We start from the raw sequence: 16,921 nt of genomic DNA on the forward strand, positions 1-16,921 counted from the left end.
CCCGGCACCGGCACCCGCTCCGCCGCGAACAGCGCGTCGTACGCCAGCACCACGCTGCCCTCCCTGCGGGGACACCCCGCGGCGAGTCCGGGGGGGCCTCGGACCCCCAGGCCCAGCCCCACAGCGTGTGACACCCCCTGTACCCCCATGCCAGGGGCGTCGCACGCTGCAGGGCCCAGCAAGCACCTACCTGATCCCCGTCACCTCCAGCCGCAGGAACCCGGGCACCGACGTGAACAGGGGTGTGACCTGTGCAGGGAGGAGGCTGAGGCGATGCAGGACAGACCCCCCCCCCCCGCCACCGCAGCCCCCCGTGACGGCCCCGGCCCACGCTCACCGTCCGGTTGAAGCTGTGCAGCAGCCCCCGGCGCTCGGGGGACTCGGGGTCCTGCAGCGCGGGGACAAAGCCCATGTCCAGCACCAGCTCGCAGGGGACGCGGAGGAGGGGGGCTGCGGGAGGAGAGACGGCATCAGCACCAGGGGGCCACCCCACTGACCCCCCCCCAGGCTGATGGCTCCTCGGAGCTCGTCTCCTCCTGCCATGCCCAGGCAAGAGGGTCCCAAACCCCTCGACCCACCTCTCAGGAGGGGTGGCTGATCCTCCACGATGAACACCTGGGGGGCCCTGCCTGCTGCCGCCGGGGCCGGCGGCGCTCGGGGCACGTCAGCATCTGGCCACGCTCCGGGGCTGCTCGAGGGCTGGGCCAGCTCTGTGCTCCCGGCACCTGGGGGGGACGCAGGGCCCCCACGGTGGCCCAGGGTCCCAGGGGGATCAGTGGGCTGCTGGGGGGGCCCTGGCACCGTGGTGGGCAGATGAGTTGTTGGGGGCTCCCACGTCAGCCCTGCCGTATCCCCCTGAAATACAGCAGCACCAGGCTCCGGCGTGACCGTCCCCACGTCCCCCCGCAGTGCGGGGCTGGTGGTGGCAGCTCTGATGGTAGTGACAGTGGTGGCAGCGACAGTGGTGGTGGTGGCAGTGACACCGATAGCGGGGGTCAGCCCCAGGGAAGACGCAGGCTGGGATGGAGCCAGCTGCTGGGGGGGCCCAGGGGCTGAGGGGGGGGCCGGGCTGCCCAGCTGCCAGCTCCACAGGGCAGTTGCTGCCCAGGGATCGGCATCGCCCACCCCCACCGGGGTCCCACCCAGGGTTTGGGGGCTCTCAGCAGGGTCCCCCCCCAAGCCGGCATCAGGCAGCCAGAGCCCTGGGGACAGCCCTGCCGGGGGGGTACCCACAGAGGGGCTGAGCCCCGGGACACCCCGGCTGGTCCCTGGGGAGGGCTGTGGGGTCGGTGACGTGGGTGCTGCAGAGCTGTGGGTCGGGGCAGGCTGTCGGGAGGGGGGGACGCAGGGGGACCCTGGGCTGGCACATGGCCCCCCATCCTGTGCCGCAGCCGTGCTGCCTGGGGCCACCGAGGCAGGGGGCTGCCCTGGCACGGCTGGCGGGCGCCAGGTCTGGTCCAGGGGGACATGGCTGTGCTCAGGGGGACCCTCTGTGTCAGGTGGCCCCAAAACCCCCCTGGTCCAGTCCAGGGCTCCCCCCAGGCTGGGGGATGTCACCCCTGGGGCGGTGGGGACAGGCAGAGCTGACCCCTTGCCTGCAGCAGGCAGCGAGGCTGGCCCTGTCCCCATGGCTGGGTGGGCTGTGCTGGCCAGGGTGCCCCCATGGCCACCAGCCCCCAGGGACGGCAGAGAGGGGCGAGGGTCAGAGTGGGGACTCTGCCAGGCAACATCCATCCCATGCCACCGGTGGGAGGCAGAGCCCCGTCCTCTTGCCATCCCCAGCAGCCCCTGCCATGTCCCCGAGGGGCTCAGCAGCCTCTGCAGCCCCCCCACCAAGGGCGACGTCCCGATTGTCCCCAGCACAGGGCTGTCAGTGCCCGGCGCGACGCTCGGGTGAGTCCCTGGGCTGCTGTCACCCAGCGGGACGGTGGCACCCAGGCCCTCCCCAGCCCACAGCTCTGGGGAGGAGGGGCCGTGTGAGCCCCTGTGTCTCTGCACAAGCCCTGTCCCCGTGGGGCTCTGTCCCGGCAGGGTGCTGGGGGACCCCCACTGCCCCCCGGCAGAGCCGGGCACCGTTGGGGAGGACGCTGAATGCGAGGGGGTCCCCTGCGGGGCCGGGGCACCTTCTGCCATCACGTTTCCTCCAGGGTCAGTCCCGGGGGCAGAGCCGGTTGCAGGAGCCGTGTTCGGGGCAGGAGATGGGCGCTCGCTGCCTGCAGCTGCCTGCTCAGCGGTGCCAGCCGGGAGCGGGGGCCCCGGGCGCTCGGGGGCTGTTCCACCCCGCACCGTGGGCCCCACGCCCTCCCTGCCTGCCCAGGGGCCTCCGGGGCTGCCCTGGGGGCTGGGGGGCTCGGCCGTCCCGGCGGGGGTCCCGGCGAAGGGCAGCGGTTCAGCCTCTGTCCGCAGCTGCCCCACGGCCCCTGGCGTCGGTGCCCACCCTGTGCCAGCTCCTCGCTCTGGATCTACGGGCAGAGGCAGAAGTGGGGGGAGGCTGAGCAGGGCTGACCCACGGCTGGCACCCCACAGCCGCCAGCTCGGCCCCCCGGGCCCCAGCGCGGCACCGACGCACGTGGCCAGCACACGGTGCCACGGACGAAGGCCCCGGTGGTACCTGTCTGGCAGCGCTCCCCCGCTGCGGGCCCCGGGTGGGCGCAGGGGGTGGCAGTGCCCAGCGCGGAGCCCGTCCCGCCGCCGAGCACGGGGCAGAGCGGTGCACAGCACCCCACGATCACTGCGGAGAGAGCGGAGAGCCGCGCACCGGGGCCGGGCATCGGGCACCGGGCACCGGCACCGGGACCCCCGCCTCAGGAGCTGCTGGCACAGGCTGGGGGGCTCCGTGCCCCCCCCCGTTAACCGCGGGTGGCACCGCTAAAGGAGACGCTCGGGAAGGACCCAAACCCGGCTGGAAACCACCCGCCTTCGCCCCAGCAAACGGACCCGGACCCGGCCGCACCGGCCACGCTCCGCCACGTGCTGGCAGCGCCCGTGTCGCCCTGAACCCCCGCCCGGCAGCGCCCGTGGCGACACCGGCACCCCCGGGCCCCGGGCCGGGCACCCCTCCAGCGCCAGGCCACCGCCCCGGGCAGCGCCGGGTCCCCGCTGCGGCAGCGGCCGCTCCCCGGGGACAGCGGGCGGCTCGGGGGGCGTCGGGGCTGGGGCCACCACGACCCCCCCGGGCCCCGCTCCCCGCCAGCGCCCCACGGGGCTCCCCGGCCGCAGCCCCCCGTGCCCGCCGCTCCCACCGGCGCGTCCCCCCCCGGATCCCGCGGCTGAGCCCCCCCAGCGGGTCCCGGTGACACTCGAGCAGCCCCCGCTCCGGTGCAACCGGGACGCCCAGACCCGCCCCACGCCCGATCCCGGCCCCGCCGCCGCCGCAGACCCCCGCGGCCGCTCCCCCCGCAGCGCCCCCGCCCCCCCCGCTCCCGGCCCGGGCGTCCCGCGGCCCCGCGCTCACCTGCGGCGGCCAGGAGCCCCCCCGGTAGCCGCGGCCGGGGCCGCTCCATAGCGGGCGCTGCCGGCGGTGCCGAGGCGGCAGCAGGAACCCCCGCCCGCCCCCGCTGCGGCGGGGCGGAGGCGCCGGGCAGCCGCAGCCCCCGGCCCGGTACCGCCCCACCGGCACCGGCACCGCCCCGGAGGCTGAGCCGGGGCTGCGCGTGGGTGCGGGGGGCTGCAGGACAGGACCCCGGCTCGGCACCCATCGCCCATCAGGGGCTGCACCGCCGCGCCGGTGCGGGGGGGCGCGGGGAAGGCTCCCCGGTGGGCACAGCTGCTCCCCGGTGGGCACCAGCTCTCCCCCGCCCGGCTCTAACCGGCGGGTTTCACCCCAGAAAAGCCACCGTGGGACCTGCCGGGCTCTGAGGCAGGGGCTGGCCCCAGCGCCACCGCCAGCCGTGCCCGGCCCTGCCTCCTGTAGGGCTCAGGGCCAAGGCTCCTCCAGGGCACCTCTGGCTGCGGCTCCTTCGCATCGCTCGGGGCCACCAACGAAACCAGGGACCGCACCGACACGCCTGGGTGGCAGAGGGCTGGCTCTGCGGCCACCGCCACTGCTGCCTCCGAGCAGGTGCCCTGAAACCAGCACAGACACGGTGGCCACAAAGGACTGTCATCCCCCCCAGTTCCACCGGGCAGCCTGCTCAGAAAACGTGTCAGAACACACCGGGGGGAAGGAGCCGCGAAGACGTTTCCAAAGGCACCAGCCTCGCACACCACAGGAGTGAAACCTGTGCCCTGAGGGCAGAGTGTCGCCCAGCTAGCCCAGGGCCACCCAGCCGGCCCGGGGCCACCCAGCCGGGCGAGGATTCAGCACCACGCGGTGTTTGAAGCCCTGAGAACATCCCCACCGCGCCCAGGCACCGTGTGCCACGCCGACAGGCCGGGCTCCATTTTCCATCCTCCACCGCCCTGATTGTCAGAGGAAGAGACGTTATCGAGTGACACTTTCTTGGCTCGCAGCCTGGCAGTGCCTCTTGGACACAGGAACGTATTTCTTGTCTCAGAGTAAAAACCAGGCAGTGTCCAGAAATAACTGGTTTGTGTCTCGGGGGAAATCCCAAGCGAGCCGCCCGGCCGAGATCAGTTGGGCTCACAACCACTGATGCGATTCTGCTTTCCAGCAGCAGGAAAGTCACTCCCCCGTTTATTTTCCACGGGGAAAGCAGAAGCCTCTCCAACCGAACTGGCTTGTTTTCACCAGCGCTGAGGAAATACACGGAGGCAGCGGGAGGGCGGCTCGTGGGAGAGAGCAGCCAGCAGGAGCGGCGAGATGGGGACGAGCGCCCGCGGCAGGGGCAGAGCTCTGGGCACAGGGGCATGGGCTGCACGGGTGCTGCCAGTGCTCTGCGGAGCAGGAACGGCAAAGTGCTCTCAACAAGACAAGCCCAGCGCCCGCTGCCCCCCCAGAGCCCTCCCGCTGCGCTTGGCTGACGGTGCTGCTACCCCCGGGGGTAACCAACGGGTCCCAGTCGAGCCCAGGCTGTGCTGGGTCAGCGCCGGGGTCAGAGGGGTGAGTTACTCAGCCCCGAGGTGTCCTTCACACGCTGAACACGGACACGGGGCGAAAGGGAAAGGCCACTGACACACCAATGGTCTTATATTTTTATTCTTTTTTTTCTTGTTTTTAAAGGACAACACAGACAGCTTTAAATACAAGGGCCCCGTACACCTTTCCGATGCAAGCAGCAATGGTGCAGCACGTGCGCGTACACCCACGCCCGCTGACACCAGCCCAGGCCGAGGGGTAAAGACATCTCCTATTAAAAAAAAAATCCACAGATTTAGTATTTCATCAGCTGAGAACTCCAGTTTAACCACTCCAGTTTAAGCAGGGGGTCAGGCGGAGCCAAGACAAGCTGAGCACCCCCAGCAGGCCCCTCACGAGCCTTTCACATCACCAGGACTCTCACCACGGCTGAGCGCAGGGAAGGGCCCCAGTCCCCCCCACCCCAGGGGAGAGCGTGGGGGGAGGCCCAAGCGCACACAGGAACAAACAGGAACCACCGAGCTGCTGCTGCGCCCTGGCCCGAGGCCAGCAGCCCATTTCCCCTGCAGCCCCCCAGGCCAGTCGCTCCAATAACCCTTTCCTGCCCATTTCCGTCCCTGCTGCGGCCTCCAGCTGCGGCTGGCGGGGAGGAAACGGTGGCCACGGGCAGGCGGGAGCTCTGCTATGACCTGCCACCGGAGGTGCCCACCCTGGACTTCCACAACTGAAGTCAAATCGCCATCTACCAGAAGACCTGTGGCTACTCTGAGGCTGGAAGTGCCACACGGGGCAAGACGAGGGTGGCTCAGCCAAACGCCCTCCCGCCAGCAGCAGATGCCTCAGGAAAACAGCACCCCTCACCCTCCCTCCTCCCGGCCCTGCCAGCCCCCCTCCCACACAGCCCTGCGGCGTTGTCACCTCACGCAGGCGTGTGACACTCGCAGGAGCACGGTTCTACTCACCCGTCTTTGAAGAACTGTTTTTATTCATAAACATCCTTCTTATCTGCAATGTAATCTACAATCTCCTGCGGACACATTAACTTCTCTGCGTCTCCATCAGGAATTTCAAACCCTGGAAGCAAGTGCACACGTTTAGCCCAAAGCAACGGAAACAGGAGCAAGGCTAAAGGACGCCATCACCGCCGGCTCGGGGGCACGAAGGGCCGGGGCTGCTGCCTCAGTCAGAGTCAACGCTCCCTCACTGGATGAGAAGGGACACGGCAGCCACAGCGGGGAATATAAACTAGTAAGGAAAAAACCACCCTTTTTTCCTAGTAGCATCAAAGATTGAGGATGAAAAAAATCCTGGTGAGGAAAAATCTGGAATATTTGTGATTTCACAAGCAGGAGCCAAGACCAGCTCCAGGCACCGCCTTCACGCTAATCCTACCACCCGCTGCCCTCTCACAGCCTGCCAGCCCCACTCCCCCTGCCCGGGCGGCTGGTGCCCCGGGGGGGTGCAGGGAGAAAAGCAGCCGGTGTGCCCGGGGGGACCGAGCTCAGCAGCAGACGGACGGATGGACACCTCCTCCTGACTCCTGCCAGGGCCACCAGCGACCAGCGCATGTTCTCACCAACCGAGAACGGCACCATTTTCTTTGAATTACATCAGAGAAGAGTCGTTACCGTTCAGAGAACAGAACAAGAACTAATACTCGTTTGCTACAGCTCTGCTCAAGGGTCAGCCAGAAAAGGCAGCGACGGATCCGAGCGCGCGTGGCTCTGAATTACCGAATTCGTCTTCCATGGCCATGATGATCTCCACTTGGTCCAAGCTGTCCAGACCCAGGTCCTTCATGAAGTGGGACTCGGCCGTGAGCTGGGGAAGAACGGCCGCAGGTCAGCGGGCCGCAGCCACCTCGGGGCGCCGGGGCAGGACCCCCAGGTTAAACCGGGGCCCTCCCGCCGCCCACCTCCCGCCCGTCCCCCACCTTCTCCGGGTCGATCTTGTCGTACAGCTTGAGGACGTAGAGGACGCGCTCCTTGATGTCGGCCAACGTGAGGGGCGGCAGCTCGGAGAAGCAGCGGCACGGCGGCCAGCGCGCCCGCGGCACCTGCGAGACACCGGGCGGCAGCGGGCATTGCCGGGCCGCCCGCCGCCCCCCTGCCCGCCCGCCCGCCCGGCCCTTACCTGCGCCAGGAGCTGCGCCAGCGGCGGGGCCGTGTCCGGGACCAGCGGGCGGCGGGGGCAGAGGGTGCCGAGCGCGGCGGGCCGGGGGGCGGCCGGGGGCGGCCGGGGCAGGAGGCGGCGAGCGCAGACCGAGAGGACACGGGCCGCCATGGTGACCTCTTCCCGGCGGGCACCGCGCCGCTCCCGGCGGCCCCCGCGCGCGGCGGGCGGGGCGGGCCGGCCACGCGCGGGGAGCGGCGGCGGCGGCAGCGACCCCTGGCGGCCGGCGGCCGCGCCGTGATCGCGGAGCCCCGGGCAGAACCACGGCCCCGGGCACAGCCCCTTCCCCGGGCACAGGCCCCCTTCCCCGGGCACAGGCCCCCTTCCCCGGGCACAGGCCCCCTTCCCCGGGCACAGCCCCTCTTCCCCGGGGCATATCTCCCCTCCCCGGGCAGAGCCCCCCGCCCCCGGGCAGAGCCCCCCCTCCCCGGGGCAGAGCCCCCCGGGGTCAGATCCCCCGCCCCGGTTCAGATCCCCCCCCAAGGCAGCAGGCACGGAGCCGTTCCTCAGCACACAGGTTTAATGGCCCTGCACACACCGGGGCGCCCGGCAGCGCCCGCCAGCCCGGTACCCGGCCCGCACAGCCCGTTACCGGCAGCCCCGACGTGCCCGAGCTGAAGCGCCAGGCTCCACCGGGGCGGGGGTCCTCGCCCCTCCTCCTGCGTCAGGCCACTCCTGTCTGGGGCTGTCGGTACCGGTAGAGGCAGACGGTGCCGTCCCGCTGCCCGGCCAGCAGGCAGGCGCTGGTGGTGGCCCAGCGGGCCAGTGCCCAGCCCCGCTCTGGGTCCGGGGGCAGCAGGGCCGTGCACTGCCCCAGCAGCAGGTCCCACACGGCGATGGCTCCCGACGTCAGCACGGCCACGGCAGAGGCGTCCTTCACGTCACCCTCCAGGTACCTGCGGTCACACACGGGAGGGTCACGACGCTGCAGTTAGTTTGGACAAAACACTCTCACATCATTTTTAAAAATTTGCTGATTTTTAACGTTGAAAACGAATAAATTTGAGCCAACTGCAGGAAGCCAGGTCATGTTACATGGTGTATACTCGGCCCACCTGAGAACAAGGGATGGATGTCCAGACAACCCTCCCACAGCCTCAGTGCACACTTGGAAATCGTTCCGTGAGCCAAGATCCCAGCCCGCTAATGCTACGGTGGCTGTGAGCGCGTCGCAAGACTGAGTCTGAAAGAGCTTAGTCTTCAAAACGCAAGACAGAGGAAGGAAAAGGTCATCTGACTGCAAGCAGCTGCTTCACAGAAGTAAACCTCCAAGAGCACACAAAAGCAGCGAGCGGGCAGGAGCTGAAGCCCCCGTCTGTCGGCAGAGCCCGGGAGCTCAGAGGTCAGCGCGCAGAGCGGGGCGGGGAGCGGGCAGGAAGCGGCCAACACCCTCGCCCCGCTCCAGCCTGCGCAGGGACGGGCGGCAGTGATGGATGGAGCCTCCTTATCCGGGGCAGGATGGCAAAGGGAGCCCTGCCAGCAGCGCTGCGCAGCTCAGTAAGCAATCCCCCCACAAACCACCTCGGAGGAGCCCCCGGGTACTCGCCTTCCAGCGTGCGCCGGCGGGAGGGAGGAGAACATCACGCCCGTGCTCCTGGCTGTTCTGGGGTTGAACGCTACCACGCGGAAGGCGGGGTTCCCACAGGACTCGCTCTCTTTGGCGTGGGGATGACTTAGAACAACAAACAGGAGGCCCTGGCACACGGAGGGAAAATACATCACTAAAAACAACAGCAAGAGGGGGAAAAAAACTAAATAATTTTCCAATAATGAATTGCTACATCCTCTCTATAATCAAAGCCCCATGGAGAGTGATGCACTATTTTTACTGAACAAAACAGAAATTGTTTACTTTCCTTATCAAATTAGATAAAACCCAAAGCAGCTGCTGACTGATAAGGGCTGATGCAATAGAGCAGCGTGACAGCCCAGTGACCCAGTGGATGTATGCGCTTATCTTTCTGCCTGAAAAAGCTAAACTTGCTGGAGGATGAGGTGACATATAAAGTACAACGTCTGGGGCTCATCTTAATCCCCAGGAGCTTATAAATTTAACAAGAATTCCATGCAAACCAGCACAGCTGAAAGCTGCAGCTCTCCAAACAGCCACAGGCCAGCACGAAACACGCTGGGACGGATATTCTGAGGAAGTCTCCAAAGTGTGACTCAAGCCATCACTACCAGACAGGACGTTCTTGCCCCAAAAGGTTAAATGCTCACTGAAAACAATCAAATCCTCCATAAACTAGAAAAATCCACCTGGAACCACAGCACAGGTGGAAGCAAGTGGGAAAGAATCATTAGCATGAATCTTGTTTTTTTAATCCTCAGGGTATACATAAATACTAACCACTTCAGATCAGTTTTCCAACCAGGGCCGTGTGCCACCACCACGCTGGCAGTCACCCACACGTGACATGGAAGAGACTTAGCAAGTACCAGCACTGGGCAACCGTACTGCTGCTCCCACATCCAGGCTGCTGCTGCTTTGGATACACTGTGATGCATCACTCGTTTTATCAGTATACTGCAGAAAGCCAAGAATTCGAGGTAGCCAGTGTGGCTTATTTCTCACGGTTCACCTGTTTGCCTTTGAAATACCTCCAGTGTATCAGAGCTAACACTGCAATCTGCTCTAGAAACCCTCATCCTTTAGGTCTCTGCTACAGTTAGTCAGTGCTGTCCATGCATAAACTGCGTGTCATATTTCGTGTACGTACAGAGTCGGAATACGCTCGGTGGCAGATGGAAGCTGGGTAGGAATAGCCAACGTGCATCTTCTTCAGGAGCTGGCCTGTTTTCAAGTTCCTGCAGTCGGTGAAAATACAAATTCTGAGTGCATTTCCACCCTCTATCCGTTATTTTCTAATCAGTTACACCACTGTGCAAGATGGACACATTTTTGGTTTCACATAAACGAAACCACAGGAAGAGATGTAACAAAGAGGATGCAAAAGCAAGTGGAATTACAGCAGCATTGTTCATTCACTATCTACCCCCCTGTTAACGTGCCAGACCACAGGCCCTCTGACAACTACCACAGGCAAATCAGCTGCCCACCAACGCGCCCATGTAACCCCTGCAGCTGTCACAGCCACTGCCTACACCTGCGAGCTAAATCATGTCACTGCAAAGGCAACACTGACCAAACAACGATGCTGTTCACGGCGGTGGTGCCAACCAAGGCGTCTCGCATTCCTTCCACTTCAGCAAAAGCTAACACAGTTTCTTCGGGGGGCATCAAAGTCTGTCCGTCCTTGCTCCTGAACAGCAGATCAGCACGTGAGAAAAGGCAGCCAAAATAAGAAGTACGTGTTCTGGGTTCAGCACACCTCCAGAAAGAGGAACCTGACGCTCTTCTACATCCCAGGTCTCTCCTTGCTTTTCTTCCACCTGCCACAACGAGACCACCCCAAACCCAGCAGACTCACCTTCCTGTCTCTGAAAGCGATACTACTTCCACTTGCTGCTCTTGCACAGTCCTGCTGCTGCTGACCAGCCTCCTGTCCCTTAGCCCAAGAACAGCTTTTATATTTCCACTTTTTATTAGTGATTGCTTGAATGAGTCATTCTCAGAAGAATAAAGCAAGAGCCTAAATTAAGAGAAAAGTACACATAGTGACAGAAGGAAACGTAACTCAAACATGCCATAGCATGTAAAAATAAGCATGTGTTTAAACCCTCTACCACCTCTAGGGACGAATAAGCAAGTCTTTATAGTTGATTTTTAGAAATCCCTTCCATATTTTCCAACTGTTAAATGACTGAGGAAGTGACAGGGTGCAAAGCGCTCGTAAGAAATAAATACACCACCTTATTTCTCCAATCTCCAAATCTCCCAGTGCTATACACACGAGATTGCAGGTGTCAGGCAGAGGAACGATCTGTATTACAGGGATCTAGGACAGCAAAACAGGAATTCAGTGTCACCCACGATGTCCCTTTGACTTTATTCCTGATGGATTCCATTGCCTGATGGAATGAAAAAATTATGCCACCTAAAGAACTTCCCTTGCACCCAAGACTGCAAGCTCCTTGTATCTTGAGAACTAACACACTGGGACAAGAAAGTTGTCCTAAATTCTAGAAATAAGGACTGTGTTCATACCTCTCCGAGCTGCCAAGTGTAGACCTTTCCCCAGCGGTCGGATGCCAGAGGTTTCCACAGGGAGACAGAGCTCTCACAAGCAGTCACCACGCACAGCTCCCTGCTGCCCGCTGCTTCCCACCACATGGTGCTCACATCCACGGCACAGGAACTTGAAGAATCCTGTCCAAAACAAAACGGTGCTGGTTTTCTTCTGACAGACATGGTTATCTAACCTGCAAATTCAGCTTGAGGAAAGTGCTTGACATTCAGTGTGAGGCTAAAACTTAACGCTTACAACGTTTAATTTTGAGTAAAGTGCCAGTAAGGCATCAAGGAAAACAAGCCTGGTGGGTTTCACCCTCAGAGCAGCAAATATATTGGCTCACTTCACAAAAATCCCTTGTCATTTGAAATGACAGGAACCCAGCAGAGCCCAGAGCTGGGACAGCACTGGGGGTACCATGGCACAGCCACAACAAAGCCCGAGTGCCACCAGCCTGCAGTCAGCCTGCGGTCATGCACTTGCTTCCCTTGCTGCACAAATGGCAGACAGCACTTGCAGCAGCACAGACTACTAGCCATTCTGCAGTTTTTATCACATTTTTGTTAAACTTGGTGTTAAAGAGCTGGTACTGACTCAGTAAACAATTACCCGATGTTATCCCACCTTTAGCTTTGATACAAGCTGCAAGCTCTCTTCTCTCAGGCCATCACGCAGTACCGGAGTCAACTGTTCTGCTACATCTGTTTTCTGCACAAACAAGTAAAGAATGAGGATAATTCAACTTTGAAATTACGTTCAGCACCTGCAAGAACGAGGCAGAAGCGTGAATTCACTCTGCATGCAGTTGTTGGAGAGCTGTGGTAGGAGCACCTCTTTTTGTACTTGCATGTTTTTGAAAAACAAGAGATCCCAGACAGGTTATTTCCTGGTTTCACCTGAAAACTGTCTTTTACCACAGCTCTGCACCTCTCAGCCTTCAAACACAAGTCATTCTCTCAGTACCCACCCCGCATGTGAGTAATTTAATTGCCTTTACCAAATCCTAGCTGAAAATCTTCCTGAAGGTAGACCAACACTATGTGGGTACCAGAAACTTTTTGTTCATACACACGTTTCAAACACGCATCCTGCAGTAAGCACTGAAACCCACACCTCCAGTTTCATCAAACAGGATTTTGAAGAATTTGCTCTTGAGGTCAAAAGGCCTGAGGCAACATGAAACCCAAACATTCACCAAGCCAGCTAAAAGACAGCACACAGGGCTAGCATGCAAAGAGGTCCTTCCCCTGAAGTCAGGTGAGACTCTGGAAAAGGGGATTCGCCCACAAAACCGCTGGCTCAGTACCCTTGGCAAAGAGGCAGCTTGTTACCTGTTCAGGAGAAGCTCTGCAGGATCTCTGCTGTTTGCTCTCTGGCTGCTGACGCTTCTCCAAGGCAACAGCCTCATCAGATTTATTACCGGGATCTCTTTCTGCTTCTAAACACAACGTTGTACCTTGTTCCTCCTCTTCTCCAGCAGATCCTGCACCACAGCTGTCCAAGTGCAGTGGAACAGCAGAGCCTTTGCATTCCCCATCATCCACGACCTGGGCAGATGCTCCTTTGGAGGAACACAGGCTCGCTTGCGAGGGAGGTACAGAAGGTGTGTTGGGGCAGACCTCACTGCATACTCCTGGTAGAACAGCTGGGGTTGCACCCACGACAGGGAAAACAGATGAGGAGATCTGGGACTCAGGCTGAGTGGGAGCACCAGCTAGGACAGTCCCCATGGGAGTAAACAGCAATTCATGCGTGGAAAGTTCCTTCCTGGAAGCTGGGCCTTCTACATGAGGTAACCTGGGCAATCCATTTTTAAAAGGTGAAATCAAATTACTTTCGAGCCTTTTTTTATCTGGATTCATTTGTGCATCTTGTGCGTCCTCTGAAGCCGCACCATCTCCAAACACACGAGGAACAAAAACCTCCAAGTCATTCACAGGGGAAGATTCTAATTTCTCAAGTTTTAGTAGCCCAAATTCCTCATCTGGTAAGTGAAACTCTCTGATATCCAGTGTGGGGGCCAGCCACTGCCGACTGCGGAAGGAGAAGAGAGAGCCACAAGCATCGGGGTCCCCAGCAGGGAGGCCAAGGGACGCAGGACCCTCTGAGCCTGTTGGATGGCTGCGTCCTCTTTTGCTGTCATCTAGACAAAGAAAAACACAACAATAGGAGAACATTGCATCATAAAATAACCAGCAACTAGCCTTTTCAGAACCTCTCATCCAGAGTGTCACCCTGATCTATTTTCAAAAAAAAAGACACATCCATCTTAACACGTGGAAGTGGCACTTTTCTGGAAAGGCATTACCCTCTGCAACTGCTCTGCATCAAACCTTGAGCTAAAACACCATTGCCCAAGGCTGCCAGGATTGACCGAGAGCCTGGGCAGTTTGGTTTTATCCCAACACTTTCTCTTTTCACAGTATTCACAGCCCCTCAGACTGTAATGCTATTCTTTGTGTTTCACACTTGTCACCCCTAAAAAAACCCCAATCATTAATATGCAGACTTAATTGGAGAAACAGACATTTACAGCCATTTGCTGGAAAATCAGGTCCACTGTGCACAATATTCACTCCAACAGCAAAGGCAGCTCAGGAAGTTCTCAGCCCTGCTCCTCACCCATGCACTGGTGTTCACTGCCTGTCACTGTGCTGAAGCAGAAGTTTCTGGAATTGTGCAAGGAACACGGGCACCACAATGATCTATACTTTTAAAAAGCTTTCATTAAAGAAAAAATAGCTAACCCATACCAGATTTTCTTGAATAAAAAAATACAGCAGGGCATGAACATCAGTGCATGCACTCGCTGGGAGGTTTCCCTGCCTTGCTCTCGGGCTCTGGTTTCAGGGAGTATTCCATGCAGTACCTTTGGGGACTTGGCTGGCTCTCTGTCTTGCAGAGGACCGCAGGGAGCGGCGCAGAGGGACGTTAATTGCGAGGAGCTGCTCATCCCCGCAGGCTCCTTGCACGTGCTGCTTCTTAACGTGCTCCACTGGATGTTTATCAGCCTGACCCACAGTTAAGTTGGCTTCCAGATCTCCTACGTGGCTGGCAAAAGTTTCACTCTCTGGGTTTAGAGAATCGCTGTTCTGCAGTGGATTTTGAACCTGCTCTACCAGAGTCTTCCGGCGTTTGCCCAGCACTTGGCTTCCTCCAGGAGGATCAGCGCTCGTTGGCTGTATGGCACCAGTCAGTTCTGTCTCTCCAGACACAAGCGCTGCAGCAGCAGCAGCAAACCCTCTCTCATCTGATTTTTCAGGATTAGCCTCACAGTTTTCCTTTTCACTCTGACACTCATTTGACAGCAGACTCCTGCTTTCCCTCGTTGTTAGGAGATCCAAACTCTCTGTAAGTTCCTGTGACACTTGATGCACAGGGGGTTTGCAGGTAGACTTTCTTCCTCCCTTTTGTTTCCTCTGTGATCGTCTCTGATCTCGCTTGGTGCCAGTGATGCTGTTTTGAGAAATCGATCCAAGTGAAGTGCTGCTACCACTGGACGCAGGAAGGGATTTCTGAGGACTAGTTGAATTTGCTGGATCATTTTCTGCACCAAGAAAAGGGAATGGCACGACCCCTGACTCCAAATCATTTTCAGCTCCTTCTTGGGAGGGCTGATCTGAATTTGCATCTTTCTGCTTGCACTTACTTCGCTGACCTTTCTTACTTCTGCCCAGCTGGCTGAGAATCACAGCATCGAGGTCCACTTTCCTCTGGCAGTTAGACATGCGTCGGGTTGTCCTGACGTAGTATTCAACCGGGAAGAGAAGCCCTTCAACCACCGTGCACGAGTTCAGTGCGCTTTCAGGAGCTGTCACCTCTTCTGGCTGAGAAAGTCTTGACTGGATTTCAAGCTGTTGATTCTCCAACAGTTCTTCAGCATTGCCCAAAGCAAGATCTGCAGGAAAGGGATTTAAGCTATTAGTGTCACTCTGATTTCCTTCGTGGCTTTTGCTCTCATTAGTTACAGCGTTATTTCCGTCAGCAGGCAACACTTCATTTTCTGACATTAAATCCAAGAGCTCATGTAATTCTCCCTGACCCTCACACATACTCTCACCGTCTGTTTGTTTGATTATACTGCAGGATTCTTTTCCTCCATCACCACTGGTGTCCAGTAACACAGAGTCACCGTTCTCTGAACACGACCGTGCAGGCACACGGTTATCAGACATAGCCACAGCATGGGGAGACTCAGGCTGCCCGACACCGCTGCTGTCCCTCAGCGCACACGGGAGCAGTCCAGGCTCTGCTGCAGGGACACTGTCGTCAAGCTCTCCTAACGCTGCATCGGGAGGAGTGAAACTGCTTTCTTCTCTCTGCACGACTGCTGGCCTGGATGCTCTCTGAGCGTTTTCCTCAGTGTTTGAGAGACTGCTTCGCCTGAAGACTGGTGACCGGAGTTCCTCTGTACTGGCAATTTGATTTTTCACCGTTTCATCAGCATTGATTACATCACGCACCGATTCCCCTTCCTCCGATACCACAGCCTTCGTCCGTCTCCTCAGCTTCAACAAGCTTCTGGAGGTCTGGGGTTTTTTCTCCTCAGGGGCAGGCCTAACGATTCCATAGCACAGGTTTTCCTGGCTAGCCTGTGTGCCTTCTGCCTGCGAGCTGTCCTGCAGGCTAGCCTCGTCATTGGAGAATTCAGGAACGTGTTTAAATGGGACAGATGTTTTCTTCTCTCTGTCAAGATCAGAGCAGGTTTTAGTCTGTAACTGAGAGGTTTCATGTTTGCCAGCACTAGGAGATGCGTCATCTCTAGAACCTGTGGGGAAAAACGTTGTATGTGTAAAGTACTGTCAGCGAAGTCCTGTCCAAGGAAAACATCACACAGTAAAACTGTCTGACTTTGTTAGGAGCGAACGAGTGGGATCTCACAGTCGGGATCAGAGAGCACTGCAGGGCTGGTGAGGAGGAAAGGAGAGGAGATGTTATTGCAGGTCACGATCCAGCAGCACTGGAAGGGCTGGGTGTGGGTGTGGGGGCCGTGGATGTGGCAGCAGCAAAGAGGGGACAGCGGGGCCAGGCTGCCAGCAGAGCTGGGCCCGGCCCGGTCCCCGGCTCGGCAGGACGGGCCGCGGGGGCACACAGGGCGGTGGTGGCTGGGCTGGGCCCGCGCTGGGCCATGACAAGGGGCGCGCACGGCGGCTGGCGCGACCACGGCCGCTCCCCCCGGGAGGCCGCCGGCCGGCTCCTACCTGCGGGGCTCCGCTCCCGCCGGCCCCCTTCCGCCGCCGTGCCCCGGCCGTGGCTCCGCGCTCGCTCGGCTCGCCGCGCCCGCTGCGGACACAACACCGGCGCGGGGCTGGGACCGGCCTCCCAGCTCCTCCTCCCGCGCCCGGCCGGGCCGAGCCCCACCGCCGCCGGCCCCGACCCCGGCTCGGCCCGCTCACCCGCAGCCGGCTGACGGTCTCGCTGTACTCCCTCCTCAGCAGCGCCAGCTTCTCCCGCAGCTGCAAGACACAACGCACCGGGCTGGGGCTGCCGCCGCCGCGCCCGCCGCCCCCCGCCCCGCCCGGTCCCGCACCTTCTCCTTCTCGGCGCCACTGAGGGCCCCCGCGGCCCCCGGTCCTTCCTCCATGGCCCCCGGGCCGCCGTAGGCCGCCCCGCGGCGGAAGCGCCGGCCGGCGGCAGG

At 60.4% G+C, this 16,921-nt stretch overlaps 2 protein-coding genes across 5 annotated transcripts; both read right to left on the reverse strand.

Annotated features, from left to right (window-relative positions):
- Window positions 1-5,055: 5,055 nt before the first annotated feature.
- On the reverse strand, window positions 5,056-7,292 carry NDUFAB1 (NADH:ubiquinone oxidoreductase subunit AB1). The gene is made up of 5 exons (XM_068423418.1): window positions 7,112-7,292; window positions 6,912-7,034; window positions 6,712-6,799; window positions 5,941-6,052; window positions 5,056-5,249 (listed from the first exon to the last, which is right to left on the reverse strand). The coding sequence occupies exons 1-4, from the start codon at window positions 7,259-7,261 to the stop codon at window positions 5,961-5,963; spliced, it is 453 nt and encodes a 150-aa protein (XP_068279519.1). The 5' UTR covers window positions 7,262-7,292; the 3' UTR covers window positions 5,056-5,249; window positions 5,941-5,960.
- A 360-nt stretch (window positions 7,293-7,652) lies between these two features.
- Window positions 7,653-16,911, reverse strand: PALB2 (partner and localizer of BRCA2). 4 transcript variants are annotated; one of them, XM_068422337.1, is made up of 14 exons: window positions 16,814-16,891; window positions 16,680-16,739; window positions 16,485-16,566; window positions 15,344-16,051; window positions 14,153-15,181; window positions 12,615-13,426; window positions 11,908-11,991; window positions 11,259-11,420; window positions 10,964-11,049; window positions 10,582-10,743; window positions 10,297-10,413; window positions 9,871-9,958; window positions 8,697-8,845; window positions 7,653-8,046 (listed from the first exon to the last, which is right to left on the reverse strand). In XM_068422337.1, the coding sequence occupies exons 1-14, from the start codon at window positions 16,865-16,867 to the stop codon at window positions 7,815-7,817; spliced, it is 3,825 nt and encodes a 1,274-aa protein (XP_068278438.1). In that variant the 5' UTR covers window positions 16,868-16,891; the 3' UTR covers window positions 7,653-7,814. The 4 variants fall into 4 exon arrangements, 3 of the variants coding, with proteins under 3 accessions (XP_068278438.1, XP_068278437.1, XP_068278439.1); XM_068422336.1 differs by having other exon boundaries at window positions 14,153-16,051; window positions 16,814-16,911; XM_068422338.1 differs by lacking the exons at window positions 16,485-16,566; window positions 16,680-16,739 and having other exon boundaries at window positions 14,153-15,969; window positions 16,814-16,887.
- Window positions 16,912-16,921: the final 10 nt, after the last annotated feature.

This window comes from Nyctibius grandis, chromosome Z (assembly GCF_013368605.1).
Source record: "Nyctibius grandis isolate bNycGra1 chromosome Z, bNycGra1.pri, whole genome shotgun sequence".
NCBI classification, from domain to species: Eukaryota; Metazoa; Chordata; class Aves; order Nyctibiiformes; family Nyctibiidae; genus Nyctibius; species Nyctibius grandis.

What these genes read in the sequence shown, in the direction of transcription:
- NDUFAB1 (XM_068423418.1), bottom strand. Translation starts at nt 7,261, where the DNA reads ATGGCGGCCCGTGTCCTCTCGGTCTGCGCTCGCCGCCTCCTGCCCCGG. An exon ending in TGGCGCAGCTCCTGGCGCAG is followed by an intron (nt 7,035 to 7,111) that starts GTAAGGGCCGGG and finishes GGTGTCTCGCAG; the next exon opens with GTGCCGCGGGCGCGCTGGCC. An exon ending in ACAAGATCGACCCGGAGAAG is followed by an intron (nt 6,800 to 6,911) that starts GTGGGGGACGGG and finishes GTTCTTCCCCAG; the next exon opens with CTCACGGCCGAGTCCCACTT.
- PALB2 (XM_068422336.1), bottom strand. Translation starts at nt 16,867, where the DNA reads ATGGAGGAAGGACCGGGGGCCGCGGGGGCCCTCAGTGGCGCCGAGAAG. An exon ending in GCGGGAGCGGAGCCCCGCAG is followed by an intron (nt 16,052 to 16,484) that starts GTAGGAGCCGGC and finishes TTTTCCCCACAG; the next exon opens with GTTCTAGAGATGACGCATCT. An exon ending in AGCCAGCCAAGTCCCCAAAG is followed by an intron (nt 13,427 to 14,152) that starts GTACTGCATGGA and finishes TTCTTTGTCTAG; the next exon opens with ATGACAGCAAAAGAGGACGC.